The sequence below is a fragment of the Notechis scutatus genome, chromosome 6, assembly GCF_049901735.1.
Source record: "Notechis scutatus isolate UNSWTSFEM ecotype Mainland chromosome 6, rNotScu1.2, whole genome shotgun sequence".
NCBI classification, from domain to species: domain Eukaryota; kingdom Metazoa; phylum Chordata; class Lepidosauria; order Squamata; family Elapidae; genus Notechis; species Notechis scutatus.
The window spans coordinates 71,967,169-71,985,892 of record NC_142014.1 but is presented as its reverse complement, the minus strand read 5'-3'; the positions used below and the strand labels follow the sequence as shown (position 1 = coordinate 71,985,892).

Here is an 18,724-nt window from a genome sequence, read left to right as displayed (position 1 = left end):
TAAGTAGACTGGGAAATTGAAATAAACACAGGGGTGCGATTCAAACAGTGTAACAATTGGTTCGGTGCGCAGAGCGTTTGCTACTGACCTTCTCCAGCAATCCCTGTGTGTTAAACAGCTGATGCGCAGCAATCCACTGTGCTGCACATATCAGCTGAGCTTGAAAAACAAGATATAAAGCACAGCCTAGAGCCCAGGTGGGCAGTTGGGCCCAACAGCTGATCGTTGGAGCAAACCGAACCGGTTGTCTCCCAGCTGATCCTCAGAACTACCAGTTTGGCCGAACCTGGCCGAACCGATAGAAGCCCACCCCTGAATAAACATCCCAGAAAAACTGGAAAGCATTTCTAAATCTGCACTTCTATAACTGTCTGGTCTGGTTCTGCAAGCCAACAGCACAGACACAGACTTTAAAGAATAATTAGGACTGCAGAAAAAACAATTACTACCAACCTGCCTTCCATCGAGGACCTGTATACTGCACGAGTCAAAAAGAGGGCTGTGAAAATATTTACAGACCCCTCACATCCCGGGCATAAACTGTTTCACCTCCTTCCCTCAAAATGATGCTATAGAGCACTGCACATCAGAACAAATAGACACAAGGACAGTTTTTCCCCAAACGCCATCATTCTGCTAAACAAATAATTCCCTCAATACTGTTCAACTATTACAAAGTCTGCACTACTATTACTATTAATCTTCTCATCACTCCTTATCACCCATACCCTTCCACTTGTGACTGTAGGATTGTAACTTTGTCGCTTGTATCCTTACGATTTATATTGATTGTTTCCTAATATGATTTGATTACTTATTGTACCCTATGACTGTCATTAAGTGTTGTACCTTATTATTCTTGACAAATATATCTTTTCTTTTATGTATACTGAGAGTATTTGCACCAAGACAAATTCCTTGTGTGTCCAATCACCCTTGGCCAATAAAGAATTCTATTCTATTCTATTCTATTCTATTCTATTCTATTCTATTCTAGTCAAAATTTATTAAATTTCTAATACGTCACACTCTTGATGCTCTTTATAGGAGTTGACATGATGACATCTTTACTTTGATTATGAGTGTTTGAAGGATCCTGATATCTATGGTTGCTCACTGCAGTAGAAACACATTTATCCCGCTTTTATTATTTTTACAAATAACTCAAGGCTTTGAAACATATCCAACACACCTTCCTCCTCTTATTTTCCTCACAACAACAATCCTGTGAGGTAGGTTGATCTAAGAGAGAGGGACTGGCCCAAGATCACCCAGGTGACTTTTATGGCTAAGGCTGAACTCGAACTCATAGTCTCCTGCTTTCTAGCCTGGTGCCTTCACCACTAGACCAAACTGGCCCAAACCTTGCAGTATGAATTTAAAAATTAAGCCTTAGACTTCATGTATCTTGTTTAAAAGAAAAAGTGAGGAAGCCAAAATCCTCTCTTGTGGGTTTTTTTGTACCTCTCATTTCTTTGCTTCCAGACCAAAGGCATACATGGAAAAAGTCAAACTCTCATCCTTACTATTTTTTTCTTCAATCTGGTTATGTTTTTGCAACCAGCAAAACAGGCTGACACATATGTGAGTCCGTTCTCCCCACAAACAGGATCCCACTGGCTTGTAGCACAGGTGCAGTTGGAATTGCAGGCTGAAGATAAGGAAAGCGGGTTCTGAGCAGCTGTGTTCCTTTAAAAAAAAGAAGGGGGTTGGGGAAATTGCACACTTAAAAGTTCTCACGGAATTTCAATATGAAGCATCCAAAATGGATCAAGGTATTCTCTCTCTCTCTCTCTCTCTCTCTCTCTCTCTCTCTCCTCTCTCCCCCTCCCTCCCTCCCTCCCTCCCTCCCTCCCTCCCTCCCTCCATTTATCTATCTATCATCTCTTCTTGTAAAAATTTTATTTCACAAAACATAGAATTAAAATATCTTTTTGAGAACAGCATGACTCCAGGTTATCACTTCTCTATACAGACATAAACTCATTTACATATTCTTCTTTTTCTAAATTTCAGTATCTTTCTAATCATTATATTTATACTTTTGTCTGTCCTATTTACACTTTCGTATTTTCTTTTCTCATAAAACAAGATTTCCCCTGTAATTACTAACTGGAGTATAACACCTTTATATCTTTAAATTACTGTCCATTCAAATCTCATTTAAGATTTAATTTATATCTTAACAATTATAACATTGAATTTCTAACCTCTATTTTATAACATATAACTCTTATCAACCGAATTCGGCTTGGTACATTCCCTTAGAAATACACACTAGGTTCTAAAAATAAAATTATAACATTCCATTTCACATAATTTATCAACCAAGTTCTATTTGGTACATTCCCTTAAAAATCAATAAATTCTAAACAGAAAAGGAAGTAAAGTAATTAATAGAGTTGTTATTCTACTCAATTTCATCTTAACATCTGATGTTCATATTTCTTTTCAATTATATTTTAATAAATCATTCGATAACAGTTAAAATATTCCCATCCTTTCCCACTTCCTTTCTCTTATTCTCTTTATTTCATTTAGTTACATTCCATTACATAACAGTACCAATTTTATCTATCACTTTAATCACCTATATTTCATATTTTCTATACCCATTACTATTTCTAATATAACAATACTATCTAATGTACTCTTGCAGAATCCTCTCTTTCAATTAAATTTTCAACCATTATCTCTGTGAATCCTTGTACATTTTCCCTGCTTCTCTATATCCTGTTTCTGTCCTTTATAATTTCTTCTTTCCATTTCCCCCCTCTTCTTCTCCCTCACCTTTATGACCCCCTTTCTCTCTAGTTCTAATTCTCCCTTCTGTAATCCTCTCTTCTGCTTCTTCCTAGTATTGTAATCACTTTTCAGGCTATTCTTTTTTTTTTTTTGGTTGTTTTTTCAGATCTTGGGTTTTTCACTCCCTTCCCCCCCCCTTTCCTTTTTAATCCCACATAGAATTACTTGAGCATTAAAGATGGCTTCTTCTTTGTCCCGCCCTTCTTGTTCTGCAAGCATTTCTTGTTGTTTTTCATAGTTCAAAATCTCCACTTCTAAAAATTGAAATATGAAGCCAAAAGATCCTCTTCCCTCTTGTGCATCTTCTTTCTGCTTTTTAAGTTCCATTTTTAGCTCTTCAAGGAGTGATGCCATTTTAAACACTTTTAAACAACCACCCAATTAATTTTAGTCATTAAAATCCAACAACCAAAATTCCAAAAATCACTGAGTAATCCAAATAATCCAAAGCTGTTTCTTCATGATTCTTTTTTTTACTTTCTCTTTCCGGGGGTTCTGTTATCTTGTAGCAAAGTTTCAATTACAATGTATCTTTTAGGAGTCTTGTTAAAATTTCACTGTTAATTCTTTTTAATTTCAGGTGGTATTCTCCATTTTTTCCATATCCCATCCTTTTCTTTTTTCCTTTCCTTTCCTCCTTTTAAAGTTTTTAAAATATCCAAAAGTCTTTATTATCCCTTTGACATTTTATTTTCAACTTAAAATTGCCTATTAATGTCAAAGTGGATTTATATCAATTTCTTGGTTAGATCTCTTCTTCTTAGCATTTAAAGCCAATTACAACTGTCAATGTAAGAGAGAAAAAAACACCAAATCTTTTCCCTTTCCTCTTTCTTTCGCCGCTTCAAAGATCTTTTTTGGGAACAGTATTATTCTTTATAGTTCAAAATCCAGGGTACCTTGTATAGTTACTTTCTTAATTCGATCTGGTTAGTCAAAAGTTTCTCTTTTATCTTCCTTCTGCACAATCTTGTCCAGTCGGGTTCTTCTTTGTAATGGCCATTTCTGACCACCGCTGCAACTGCCTTTGGGAAAGGGAGTAGTGACCAGCCGAGGAGGAGAGATGCTGCTCTCCTCAACCCCGCTGGCAGCCTCCCCCCTCTTCACCAGCGCTATGGGGTGGCTTAGCTCCGAATCCAAGTGGCTTGGGGCACTCCGGTGGTGAGCACAGATCGAAACCGTGCATGATCGCGGATTTTGGTCTGTCGCCAAAGAAGCCCAAACTGGAAGTCTATCTATCTATCATTTCTATCCATCCATCCATGTACCTATCTACCTACCTACCTATCTATCATCTCTATCCAACCATCCATCTATTCTATCTATCTATCTATCTATCTATCTATCTATCTATCTATCTCTATCTATCTATCTATCTATCTATCTATCTATCTATCTATCTATCATCATCATCTGTCTGTCTATCATCTATTTATCTGTCTGTCTATCTATCATCACTATCCATCCATCCATCCATCCATCCATCCATCCATCCATCTATTAATGGTATCTATCTATCTATCTATCTATCTATCTATCTATCTATCTATCTTTCTATTATCAATCCATCCATCCATCCATCCATCCATCTATCCATCTATCCATCCATCCATTGATCTATCATCAATCTAATCTACTTCATATATTTGCTGTCCATCTCATAACAGAATGACTCTGGGTGGAGTACAGCATAATATATTAAAATCATAACATATCTCTAAAACAATACAAAAATAAAATTATGATTGAAAGATGAGGAGGGGGGAATAAGATGTGCTGGGGGGAGATTGCTCTTAATTTTCAAACCACCTCCAATGAGAAATGCAAACATCAAAAAGATAGTCACCTCTGATGGGATACCTTAGCTGGAATCCATTGATCATAGCTTACGGCCATGGGATAAACTTATCTTGTTTCTCTAAAAGGACCATCAATGCCATACACATCTGGATGGTCTTCCAGCATGCATACACACTCCATAAGCTTACAGGCCTATCCATACTCACACACATATTAACACATTGACCTACCCATCATAGGTCACTGTCAATCCAGCCACTGGGTGGTTGTCACAACCCAGCATTACACACAGAAATATGAAGGGAAATCCAATGAATGATGCTGTGTATCCCATTTTTGTAGCAGAAAGGATTCCTAGCTTGTACTTTTTCATGATGAAGCCACCTAAAAACATCCCGAGAAGGACCACTGGCAAAACGGCAACAGCTGAAATAGATTAAAAAATTAACAAGGAGAAAGTAAAAGTCACATTCCTCCATTGCCATCGGATACTCAAGATGAGCAAAAGAAACATGGACATAATTGCAAATAGGGGGAAAGAGGAGTATATACAGATTATACAGATTAACAGAGTTGAAAGAGACCTTGTAGGTCATCTAGTCCAACCCCCCGCCCAAGCAGGAGACCCTACACCATTTCTGACAAATGGCAGTCCAGTCTCTTCTTGGAAGCCTCCAGTGATGACGCTCCCACAGCTTCTGAAGGCAAGGTGTTCCATTGGTTGATTGTTCTCAATGTCAGAAAGTTTCTCCTTATTTCCTGGTTAAACCTCTCCTTGTTCAGTTTCCATCCATTATTCCTTGTCTGGCCTTTGGATGCTTTAGAAAATAGCTTGACCCCTTCCTCCCTGTGGCAGCCCCTCAAATATTAGAAGACTGCTCTCTTGCTATCCCGCTTGGGTGGGGAGGGTGGACTAGATGATCTATAAGGGATAACATTGGTTACCTAACTTAGTTTGGGTAAAATAATATATAAACTATGTTAGTGAGTTTAAGTGTATGTATCACTTTAAACTGTAAACCAAGTATTTTGGGTGCGGTTGTAAAATCACCATAAGAGGGAGCAAGAGAGCTCACTGTTTGCCGGCTTTTACTGGATTGCTGACAATGATGGATTGATGGTGATAACTGCGTGTTTGCTGAGAGAAGAAAAGGGGTTTGATTTTTCTTCATATCTCTGACTGCAAAAGAGATATATCACTGGACTGATTTATTGTAAGTTTACTGACCTCTTTTTCGACACTGGACTTTGCAAACTGAATAACCCCCGGACTGACTGAACTTTGTGTATGACATATGGACTGTTTGACTATGCTATAACTCTTGCTGGAATAAAAACTATTTAACTTGCACAGTGTATCTGTCTTACTGAGTGTAAGCTACTACAACGTTTTGTCTCACATATCTGCCTGCCTGCTAGACTGCCATTGCACGTTCTGCTAGGGTGTATATCCCTAACACTGGTTAAACCTCTCCTTGTTCAGTTTCCATCCATTATTCCTTGTCTGGCCTTTGGATGCTTTAGAAAATAGCTTGACCCCTTCCTCCCTGTGGCAGCCCCTCAAATATTGGAAGACTTCTCTCTTGCTATCCCGCTTGGGCGGGGAGGGTGGACTAGATGACCTATAAGGTCCCTTCCAACTCTGATTATCTGTTATCTGTTCAGCATTTGTTCCTGAAAAATTACCCTCCCAACTGCCTCTCCTTTAAACTCCATCGCCAAGTGTGCCTTGTGAAAGGAATCAGGGCCCTTTCCTCCCCTGTGAGCCACACAACCCACATGGCTCTTTCCTGTGTTCTTCCCTGCGTGCCCTAGGATGTGGAGGGGGGGGGCTTGGTCTTCATCTGAACCCCCTCTCCCTTGTTCTACCTCAACCCTGCTCTGCCCAGCCTGACTTTGCCCTTCCCCAGTTTCCTCCACAGCCAAGGGAGCCACATTCTGTCAGCTGTTCATCTTCTTCCTCAGATTCAGACTCCCTGTTAGGTATAACATTGATACCAAATATGGTTTGGGTGAATAAATATATAAAACTTAGATATCATGGTTTAAGTGCTTATCACTTTAAGCACAATGCAGCAGGCAATTAGCCGATTAAGGGTGCGGTTAGAAGTTACTATATAAGGAAGCATTAGAAGCTGGAAAGCTGACTGTCTGTAACTGTGAGTTTACTGTCTGACTGTAACTGTGAGTTGCTGTTACTGTGTGCTGCTGCGACTAACTGTGTCTTGCTGCGACTAACTGTGATTACTGACTGTGAGTGCCTGTGACTGAACTGTTATTGTTTGCTACTGTTTGCTGAATATCCAGCGTTTGTTTCTCTGGAGAGTGAAACCGAGGAGGAGAAGATATCTTTATCGGCTGATAAAGATATTGCAAGGACTCTTAACTTGGACTATACTAGTGAGTCTTACTGGATGGAAATACTGTGAATGACTTAATGGACTGAATGACAATGTATAAACTCTAACTGGATTAAAAACTATTTAAACTACAAACAGTGTTTGTGTTCAGTGTGTGTATACTCTGGGGCCCTTCCGCTCTCCTTTGGTTGCCTGGCTTGACTACTGCTGCAATACTCTTCTAGGGTTAATCCTCAAACCCTAACATTGGTTATGGGCCCAGCAGCATAGTCTAACTAACCAGGATATAGCAGAGAGAGTTGGTGTGAGTTGCACATTACTGTAAAAACAAACTGTTTTAATTAGTTTAAAATAGTCAAAATATCTGAAGAGTAATGGCACAAGTAAATTTGTCACAACTGTCCATGATATCCAGGCTGGATGGAACAAACTATGTTTCATGGTCAATGAAATGTAGTTTACTTCTACGCAGAGAAGGTTTGTGGGACATTATAGCAAACCCACCAGATGTGAGTAGCTGGGATCCTGCTAATGATGATGATAAAGAAAAGTTACAAGACTTTAAACTACAGAATGAGCAGGCTTTATGCATCATAGGACTGACTCTCTGTGATCAGCAGCTTGTCCATATTCGTGGAGAAGAAAATGCTGCAAACTGCTGGGAGAACCTCAGGAAGATTTATGTTCGGGACAGTGTAGGAGCACATATAAATCTTACACGGAAGCTTTTTCGAACGCATCTTCAGAGGAATGGAGATATGTTAGTTCATTTAAACTGTATGAAGAGCATTTTTCAAGAATTGCAAGAAAAAGAGCTTATATTTAATGAACTGCAACAAGTCTACATAATATTATCTTCATTAGATCAAAGCTATGATGACTATGTGACTTCGTTAGAAGTATTGCCAAAAGAAAGCCTCTCATTAACCGAGATTACAGGCAGGCTACTAGAAGAAGCCAGAAGAAGGCGTGAGCGTGACGAGCTGAGAGAAGATAAGAAAGAAGAGAAATTATCTTCAAAGCTTGAAAGAAACCAGCAAAGCAAAGTAAAGCACCTGGAAGAAGAGAATTTATCTTCAACGGCATACACAATTAAAAAGTGTTTTAATTGTGGAGGCAGAGGACATCTGGCAAGATTCTGCAAAAAGAGAAAAGCCAGAATGTAAAAAAGCCAAAGAAAGCATTTGAACTAGCCACGTTTAGCAACTCTGATGTGAAGAATAATTTATGGGTGGTTGACAGTGGCGCATCCCACTGCATCACAAGAGATAAGACAAAATTTATAAAAATGTCTAAAAGTTCTCAACATATATCTCTTGCCAACGGCTGGAACCTGAAAGCGAAAGGTCAAGGTTTTGCACGTTGTCCGTACATAAACCAGGATATAAAAATGTTGTATGTACCGCAACTAAAGTTTAATTTGCTTTCAGTAAGGGTATTAGATAAATTAGGTTATGTAATTATTTTTAAGGATAATAATTGCATAATTGAAAAAGATAACAAAAGGGTAACTGTAGCTTTAAATGGAACATTATATGTATTAGATAATAGTAAGAAAGGGAGGCTCAAACTGTATTTAATAATATAAAGCCTCATGATGAATGTATCCATTTATTGCATAGGCGTTTGGGGCATGTAAATTTTAAAATGCTAAAACGTACAGTTGAGTTATCTGAAGGAATAAGGTTAAAACCTTGTGATAAATATTTGCGTTGTAATGTTTGCTGTGAAGATAAGAGCAAGGTATTGCCTGCAAATAGGCTAAATGGTTTCAAAACAAAAGAACCTTTAGAAGTAGTATTTGCAGACATAATAGGTCCAAAGAAACCCAGTATGGGGGTGCTAGATATATACTGAGCATTATGGACCATTATTCTAGATATGGGTTTTGCTATTTAATGAAAAGCAAAACTGAAACATATCAACATTTTTTCAATTGGCTTAGGTTTGCTGAAAGAAAGTCTAAACGTCAACTGATAACCCTGGTGACAGATAATGGTACGGAATTTATTAATAACAAATTCCAGAACAGACTTAAGGTAGCTGAATAGAGCATAAGAAGTCTGCTCCATACAGGCCAGAACATAATGCTTTTATTGAAAGAAGAGGCCAAACACTACAGGCAATGATTAGAACAATGTTAAATGATTCTGGGTTACCTGATTCTTTGTGGGGGAGGCTACAATGTGTGCTAATAACATATTGAACAACGTTGTTAATACAACAACAGGTGAAATACCATTTACCAGATGGCATGGCAGGAAACCTGATCTAAGTTACCTGCACACATTTGGTGCACCAGCATGGGTGCATATTCCTGCACAACTCAGAAAAAAAGGGCAACATAGAGCTAAAAGATTTTTCTTCGTTGGTTATCAGGCAAACCATAGGGCATATAGATTTTGGGAGAAAGGCACATCTAAAGTGTTATGTAGTGCTAGTGCCCAATTTCTAGAACATGAAGGATGGGAGAAATTAGAACAGGATGCCAATAAAGATGTAATTATTGAATCCTATAGAAATCCCATTAGTTATCCCTGTAACTTTAAAAATAAAGTAAAGAGACAAATACAGGATGAAATAGTGCCCATAAAGGAAGAAACAGATTCAATAGCTGAACAGGATGAGGAAGATGAACAGGTAGTAGTTCAACAAAGTCCTCCTGTAAGCCCAGTAATTCCCAGAAGAACTACACGTATATCTAGACCGCCTGATAGGTACCAGGCTAACACAGTGTGCCAGATTAATGAAGTTCCTAATTCTGTAGAAGAAATTAAAAAGTATCCTAATAAGGAAAAAGAAAGATGGTATGCAGCAATGAATAAGGAACTGAATTCATTAAGTGATATGAAGGTGTATGAAAATGCCAAATTACCTGTAGGAAAGAAATCCATTGGCTGCAAATGGATATTTAAGGTAAAAATAGATAAGGATGGTAATTTAATCCATAAGGCAAGGTTAGTAGCCCAAGGTTTTAGGCAGAATGCCAATGACTATGATGAGGTGTTTGCACCTAGTCTTAAGGCAGCAACCTTGAGAGCAGCTTTAGTGTGGGCAGCTAGTAAAAACTATATAGTTAACCATCTAGATGTGGAAACTGCTTACTTGCACGCCCATTAAAACATATTATTTATATGAAAAACCTGTTGGTATTAAAAGTGAAAATAAGGATAATAATGATTGTTGGTTGTTAAAGAAAAGCCTCTATGGTCTTAAACAATCAGGCTATGAATGGAACCAGTATATTGTAAAGGAACTAGACAATATAGGATTTAAAGCTGGTTTAGCCGATCCATGTCTGTTTAAGAGGGAGACAAATGGGAAAGTATCATTATTATTACTATTCACAGATGACATTGCTTTGATAACTGAAACTAATGATGAAGCAAATAAAATAATAGCATCATTAGGAAAGAGAATAAAGATCAAGCAATTAGGGGAGATAAAGAAGTATCTCGGTTTGAATATAAAGAAAACACGAAAAGGTTTTAAGATATCTCAGGAAGATAAGATAAGCAAATTACTAAAAGATTACAAGATGGAGCTTTGTAAGCCAGCTAAGACTCCAATGAGTCAGGAGTTTAGCAACACTGATGAACAAAGCCCTGAGTTTGATAAGGTGATTTATCAATCTTTAATTGGTAGTTTGAGTTATATTAGTAATTGGTCTAGACCAGATATATCGTATTGCGTGAATCAGTTGGCTAGATTTAATTCTGCACCATGTGAAAGACACTGGATTGCAGCTAAGAGGATATTAAGATATCTTAAAAAGACAATGAATTATTCATTGTATTTAGAACCAAAGGGTGATTTAATTTTGAGTGCATATGCAGATGCTAGCTTTGCATCAGAAAGAGACACTAGAAAGTCGACTTCAGGAACAGCCATAATGCTGGGTAATACATTAATAGGCTGGAAGTCAATAAGACAACAGCATATAAGTTTGTCTACTATGGAGGCAGAATTCTCCTGTTTATCATTGTTATGTACAGAGTTAATAATGTATAAACAAATGTTAATTGATATAGGTATAACTGTAGATTATCCTATAATTATACATGAAGATAATCAGGCAGCAATTCAAATGGCCACAAATATTGGAGTAAAAACAAGGAGCAAGCATACAGATCTAAGATACCTAAACGTGAGACAATCTGTAAGAAGTAAGATGATTCAGCTAGAGTACTGTATGTCGGAGGACAATTTAGCTGATAATTTTACTAAAGCCCAAGGTGCCAGTAAGCACCAGGAGAGTTGTGAAAAATATGGGATAAGATTGTAAGGTATTATATATTTATTTCACCCAAAAGGGGAGTATGTTAGGTATAACATTGATACCAAATATGGTTTGGGTGAATAAATATATAAAACTTAGATATCATGGTTTAAGTGCTTATCACTTTAAGCACAATGCAGCAGGCAATTAGCCGATTAAGGGTGCGGTTAGAAGTTACAATATAAGGAAGTATTAGAAGCTGGAAAGCTTACTGACTGTTACTGTCTGTAACTCTGTCTGACTGTAACTGTGAGTTGCTGTTACTGTGTGCTGCTGCGACTAACTGTGTCTTGCTGCGACTAACTGTGATTACTGACTGTGAGTGCCTGTGACTGAACTGTTATTGTTTGCTACTGTTTGCTGAATATCCAGCGTTTGTTTCTCTGGAGAGTGAAACCGGAGGAGGAGAAGATATCTTTATCGGCTGATAAAGATATTGCAAGGACTCTTAACTTGGACTATACTAGTGAGTCTTACTGGATGGAAATACTGTGAATGACTTAATGGACTGAATGACAATGTATAAACTCTAACTGGATTAAAAACTATTTAAACTACAAACAGTGTTTGTGTTCAGTGTGTGTATACTCTGGGGCCCTTCCGCTCTCCTTTGGTTGCCTGGCTTGACTACTGCTGCAATACTCTTCTAGGGGTTAATCCTCAAACCCTAACACTCCCACGGGGGCCTGACAGTTGCTTAATTTACTTGGTCTATTAGGAAGCTCTGGTACAAGCAGATGTGGGTGTGTATGTGTGTGTAAAGAAGAGAAAAAAAAGGAGGAGGAGACAGAAAAAGGCTTGCCTGTTATAAAATTAGATCTCGACATTGACAGTCCATATTGCTGTTCCATATATTTTGCCTGGTAGGTAATATATCCAATTATACTGCTAGTATTTAGCAGCGATGAGCACAATAGTATTAAGTACAATTTGTTCCCCAAGATTCTCTTCAGGGACTTGAAGAACTCTGGGTGGGGAGAGGGAAAAAACATGTCTGTTAGCATACACATATAAAAGATATCTACCAAATATTTGTCCAGAAAAGTTAAAAGTCCAGTGGTGTCTGACTCTAGGAAGTGGTGCTCATCTTCACTTCTTAGCTGTGGGATCCAACATTGTCCGAAGATACTTCTGTGGTCATGTGGTCAGCATGATTATATGACAAGGTGCACGGAATGCTGTTACCTTCCCACTGAAGTGGTACCTATTTATCTATTTGCATTTGCATGCTTTTGAATGGCTAGGTTGGCAGGAGTTTGGACAGGAACAGGAGATCATCCCATCACACAGTGCTTGGGTCTCAAACTGCCAACCTTCCGGTTAACAAGCATAGCATCTTAACTGCTAAGCCATTGCATTCCCTTGTCCAGAAAGCCTTAGTGAATCTGTGTCCATCCCATAGTCCGAGCAATGCCTTCTGCTTTGCCTCTTTGATTGTTGCTTTGGATATTGACTCTGTTGCCTGCCCCCACCCACCTGATTAAAATCAGATAACGAATAGTAAGAAACAGGAATCCTACAGGCAAATGTGTGGTTGTACATTCCAGCAACGGACTGTACTTGGATAGGTGTTGGCTTCATGGGGCAAGCCGGAAACACAACGAGGTGAGCTAACTCTACCTTCTTGCAATGCTACACTGACAGAATCTTGTTAAGTCTGAAAGTAGAGTCCTTCCCAGTGATGGAATTCAATTGTTTTTACTACTGGTTCTGTGGGCGTGGCTTGGTGGGGAAGGATACTGTAAAATCTCCAGTCAGAGGTGGTATTTGCTGGTTCTCTGAACTACTCACAATTTCCGCTACCGGTTCTCCAGAACTGGTCAGAACCTGCTGAATACCTGCCTTGATCTCATCTTCTGCAATAGTTTGAATTTAATTTATGGAATACAAACTAAAGAACCCTTTTCCAGCAGTGACCACAATATGATTGACTTTTGTCTCAACATACGCCCACACAAAAATCTTCATAATGACATAATCCCCAATTATAACTTCAAAAAAGGCAACTATGAACTATGAACAACGATCTCTCATCCCTTGATTGGCAATCTCTATTCACTGGATGCAATACTGTTGAAGACCATTACAACATATTTTTACTTGAAGTCAAAAGAGTCATCAAACTATACGTACCAACAACTCCCCAAACAAAAAAAAAAAACAGATTACCCATAGCAATAAGGAAACTTCAATCCAAAAATAAATCACTTTGGTGGAAAAACAAATTTGGTCATGTTGCCAATTTCAAAAGCCGATACAAAAATTTATGCCACCAGATAAAGACTGAATGCACCAATTATCACATTAAACAAGAGGAAAACCTTCTACGTACCAATTCCACCCACACTTTTTACAATTTTGTAAACAACAAACTAAAAGACTTAAGGTCCATCCCACCCCTGAAAGGACCTAATAGTAAAGACTGCAATGATGACACCATTAAAGCCAACCTCTTTAACACATTCTTTGGCTCAGTATTTGTAAATAGCAATGGATCATGCCCAGTATTTCCTAGCCGAACCACAGAAAACTACAATGATCTAATACATATCGATTTTACAGAAGACAATGTTGAAAAAGCACTACACGATCTTAAACCATCTCTATCTATTGGACTGGATGGATTATGTGCCTACTTCTTAAAAAAGCTATCCACTGCCACAGCAGAACCTCTAAGCATAATCTTTGAAAAATCTTTCAGGACCAGCTCCTTGCCCAACCTATGGTCACAAGCCATGGTCATCCCCATCTTCAAAAAGGGAGACCCCAGCCTAGTTGAAAATTACAGACCAATCTCCATATGCTGTGTCACCTGTAAAGTCATGGAATTAATTATTAACCAATCCATTATCCTCCACTTAGAAACAAACAACCTACTCTCCAATAAACAATTTGGTTTCAGAAAAAAACTATCCTGTAATCTACAACTTTTACACTGCAAAAACATATGGACTACACAACTCGATCAGGGCAAAACAATAGACACAATCTACACAGACTTCTGTAATGCCTTTGATTCAGTGGTACACGACAAACTACTCCTAAAACTAAAATCTTATGGTCTGGACAACTGCATAACTGGATAGAAGCATTCCTGTCAAACAGACAACAAATGGTAAAAATTGAGAGTGTCCTATCAAAATCTGTACCTGTCAATAGTGGTGTCCCCCAAGGCAGTGTTCTAGGACCAACTCTCTTCATACTCTACATAAATGACCTCTGTGATCATATTAAGAGCAACTGCGTTCTCTTCGCTGATGATGTAAAGCTGTTCAATACCACAGACAATATTGCTACTCTTCAAAAAGATCTTGACTATGTATTAGAATGGTCAAACAAATGGCAACTTCAAATCTCAACAAATAAATGCTCTGTTTTACATATTGGCAAAAAAAATATATCAGGAAATAAAATACAAGCTGAATAGTCAAGACCTTGTTGATGATCCAAGCTCTGTAAAGGACCTTGGAATACTCATCTGTAATGATCTAAGTGCTAGAGCCCACTGTAACTACATAGCCAAAAAGGCATTAAGAGTTGTTAACCTAATCCTACGCAGCTTTTTCTCTGGTAATATCACACTACTGTCTAGAGCATACAAAACATTTGCTAGATCAATACTCAAATACAGCTCATCAGTTTGGAACCCACATTACGTATCTGATATTAGCACAGTTGAGAAAGTCCAGAAATATTTCACAAGAAGAGTTCTCCACTCCTCTACTCGTTGTAGAATACCTTATGCCACTAGACTTGAAATTCTAGACCTAGAAAACCTTGAATTACGCCATCTTTGGTCTGATCTAAGTATGGTATATAAAATCATACATTGCAATGACTTACCTGTCAATGAATACTTCAGCTTCAACCATAACAACACAAGAGCACACAATAGATACAAACTCAAGGTTAACTGCACCAAACTTGATTGCAGGAAATACGACTTCAGCAACAGAGTGGTCAATGTCTGGAATACTCTACCTGACTCTGTGGTTTCTTCCCCAAACCCCAAAAACTTTAACCTTAGACTGTCTACTATTGACCTCACCCCTTTCCTAAGAGGTCTGTAGGGGGCGTGCATAAGCGCACCAACGTGCCTACCATCCCTGTCCTATTGTTTCTTTTATTTTTCTTATATGTACCCATTTCATGTATTCATAACTATGTATATACTTATACCTATTATCTTGTAAGCAATTGACAAATCAAATAAATAAATAAATACCACCTCTGGTCCTTCCCCTCCATCTCTTTCACAGCCTAAGAAACTAGGGAGAGTTTTCCTATGAGCCTCTTGCCCAATTTACCAACCGACTGCAAGTTATCCTGTCTCTTATCTAATTGTTCCCTTGGCAGCATCTCTTTGTCTCTTTGTCTTGTCTCCCAAGACCCTTCCAACATGCCATTACAGTAGGACTGTCAGCTTTGGAAGCCATATTGAGACCAGATGCTCCTACGCTGCCACATTTTGAGCCTGGGAAAATGGGAGGCGGGAATTTCTTGGAGTGTATGTAGTTAGACCTAATAACATTCTTTTTCTAATTCAAGGTCATGTTATTTCGCGCATAAGTGAGTGGAAGTCTCAAGTTGGAACGGATGGTGACTGGGGCATGTGATGCGATGATGGGTGCAGGAGGTGGATTTGTAGTTTTTACTTATTGCAAGAAAGCCTGGAACTTTCAGATTCGGGATTCCCCAGTTGTGCCAGTTTAACTGTCCAAATAAAAGTAACTTTGGAGAAGATGCCTGTCTCGGAGTTATTGGTTGGAGTGGAGGTTTTCTGGAATGCTGACAAGGACTTTATTTACAGGTGGTCCTTGATGTAACAACCACAATTGAGCCTCAAATTTCTGTCTCTAAGTGAGACACTTGTTAAATGAGTTTTGCCCCATTTTATGATCTTTCTTGCCAGAGCGGTTCAATGAATCACTGCAGTTGTTAAATAAGGGACACATTTGTTAAGGGAACCTGGTTTCCACATTGACTATGCACATCAGAAGGTCGCAAAAAGCCATCACATGACCAGAACACTACAACAGTCATAAATTTGAACCATTTGCCAAGCATCTGAATTTTGATCACACGACCATGCAAAGGTTGCAACGGGGATAAATAAGTCACTTTTTTCAGTGCCATTGTAACTTTGAATGGTCACTAACAAATGGTTGTAAGTAGAGAACAACCTGTATAGGAAATTCTCAGCTTCTTTCTGAGCACCACTGTCCACAAACCTGATATCCAATGTCAGGGTGCTCCTGTGTAGACTTGCCTATGCATAGTATTTCTCTATCTGTGACTTTCTGCACTATGGAAGTTTACATAGAGTTGCCAGTGTCCCTATGGCCTGAGTGGTGGTGGAAGAAACTCTGTTTTAAGATCTGAAACAACAAGACTAGGACATGTGGTTGCTAGGGATGTGGCTCTAAGACTGTGTCTAATGTTTTGATTCCCATATCTCAGTCCTTCTCCTTTTGCCTTTCACCCTCCTTCTCCCCTTCTTGATCTTCTCTTCTCCCCTTACAACAGATCTTGAAACCTATCAATTTCCTTATCCTTCTTGTGGAAAAGAGTCCTTATCTAACTTTGACCCAGCCATATAGTCAGTTCTCCTAGAATCCAGATCTTGACCCTGGTGGAGTCTTTCCACAGCTAAACTGAAAAATTTCAATGTTTACCTTTTAATTGTCCAGAGTTTGCCATTCCACCTTGAATATCAGGCTTCTGTCCATGGCTATTTTCATTGCTGCTTTCCATGGGATCCAGGTTTTTCTGGATACAGGCATCCTCCTTTTTGTCCAGACTTTTAGGCAGGAACAAGAAAGGGATTCCGGAAATCAGAATGATGACCCCAGCAACTAAAAAGTTCATCCACCATGCACCAACCCAACGCGAATCAGTTGGACTGATAGTTATTGTATCTAGAATAAGGAATGGAGAAAGCTGAGTTCCATTATCTGGAACATTGGTCTCATGTAGCTTTGTCAAGTCTGTGTGCATTTCACAGAATAACAAACAACAATACAGATTTTTGCTTTCATAAATGTACAGGGTGAATATCAGCATGGAAAAGGCTCTTCAAAGTTTGAGGGGAAGGGGAGTGAAGTGAACAAGGCAAGGATGTGTCCTCAGAGAACTGAACATGAAGGGCTTAGACAAGATGTCATGAAAATGAGTTTCAGGCATAAGCAACTGCAAGAGAGAATGAAACTTTTAGATGACAGAAAGTGGGCAAATCTTTTGAGATAGGATCTCAAAATAGGATAGGGTAGGATGGGATGGGATGGGGTTGGGTGGGGTGGGATGGGACAGTACAAGGTAGGATAGCTTGCCTTCAGAAGTTGTGGGTGGTCCATCATTGGAGGCTTTCAAAAAGAGGTTGGACAACTATTTGCCTGAAATGGTATAGGGTCCCCTGTTTGAGTAGAAGTTGGAAGAAGACCTCCAGGTTCCCTTCCAACTGTATTATTCTATGTTCTAGGAAAGTTAAGATAGTGATTTGCCTACCCACCTAATATCCCACTTCTACTGAGACTGAATCCTCACCACCACAAATTCAGGAGATGGAATTCTAACATTAAGATTGGCAACCATTGGTAGCTGCTCATCTCTGTAAGTCACTGGCTTGAGAAGGACGGCTATTGAAGTTTAATAAATAAAGTTGTCCAGTCCATTTTTAAAGCCCCCTAAATTGACTGCCATCCTCACAACTGGTGGCATCGAATTCCATAATTTTGCTATCCATTGGAGAAACCATTGTTTCCTCTCATTGGTCCTGGATCTATCAGCATTTGGGTTCAGTTGTGATCCTGAATACTAAGATTGTGAAAGAAGGAGAGAAAAAAAATTGGTCTTGGTTTTACTGACCTTCCTTTGAGCTCCTTTTTTTCAATGGTTCTGATATTTCTTTTTCCCATTTAGAACGGGACTATTCTGCCTCACTAAGAATTCTGTTTGCTTTTAGTTTTACCCTTTCTGGTTCCACTGTATTCTTTCTCAAATACAGTAACTCTGCATTTACAGCTCCGGTTAACTTAGGGTAGCCAACTTAGCTGGTCAGTTCTTCTTCCATCTTACCCATGTCCACAAAACCAACATCCACGTAGAGTCTGGCAAACACAGATCCCAGGAGGAAACCAGATATTGGGCCAAGCATGGCTGAGGTGTGCAAAAAGCCTGCAATCATGAAGGAGAAAAAAATCAGCTTATGTTATGTATATTCTTCACTGTTTTGTTTAGTCCAAACCAGACTTCTAATATTTGATGCAATGGATAAGGAAGCTGCAAAGATATACATTGAGTACGTTGTTCCTCCCTCTCATAAGATCAGCAATACCATTCTGAAGCTAAAGACCAGTGCTGATGTTCTTAGAAGAGATAGACCTGTACCTATCTCAGAAGCTAAGCAGGGTTGGCTGTGGTTGGTAGTTGGATGGGAGACTGCCCAAGAATTTGAAACAATATCCTGGGAAAAGACAGTGGA

The 18,724-nt window shown here is 38.8% G+C and overlaps 1 protein-coding gene and 1 long non-coding RNA gene across 2 annotated transcripts in view; both read right to left on the bottom strand.

Moving 5' to 3' along the window:
• The window catches only part of LOC148130248 (uncharacterized), a 46,014-nt gene that overhangs the window by 8,475 nt on the left and 18,815 nt on the right, over positions 1–18,724 (bottom strand). The window lies entirely within an intron of this gene.
• LOC113419062 (solute carrier organic anion transporter family member 1B3-like) overlaps positions 1–18,724 on the bottom strand; it is a 42,684-nt gene that overhangs the window by 8,475 nt on the left and 15,485 nt on the right. The window contains exons 7-11 of the mRNA XM_087968760.1: positions 18,319–18,417; positions 16,920–17,162; positions 12,047–12,211; positions 4,836–5,031; positions 1,527–1,689 (exon numbers count right to left, since the gene is read on the bottom strand). Coding sequence (XP_087824886.1) covers positions 1,527–1,689; positions 4,836–5,031; positions 12,047–12,211; positions 16,920–17,162; positions 18,319–18,417 — 866 coding nt within the window. The remainder of the gene's footprint in view (positions 1–1,526; positions 1,690–4,835; positions 5,032–12,046; positions 12,212–16,919; positions 17,163–18,318; positions 18,418–18,724) is intronic.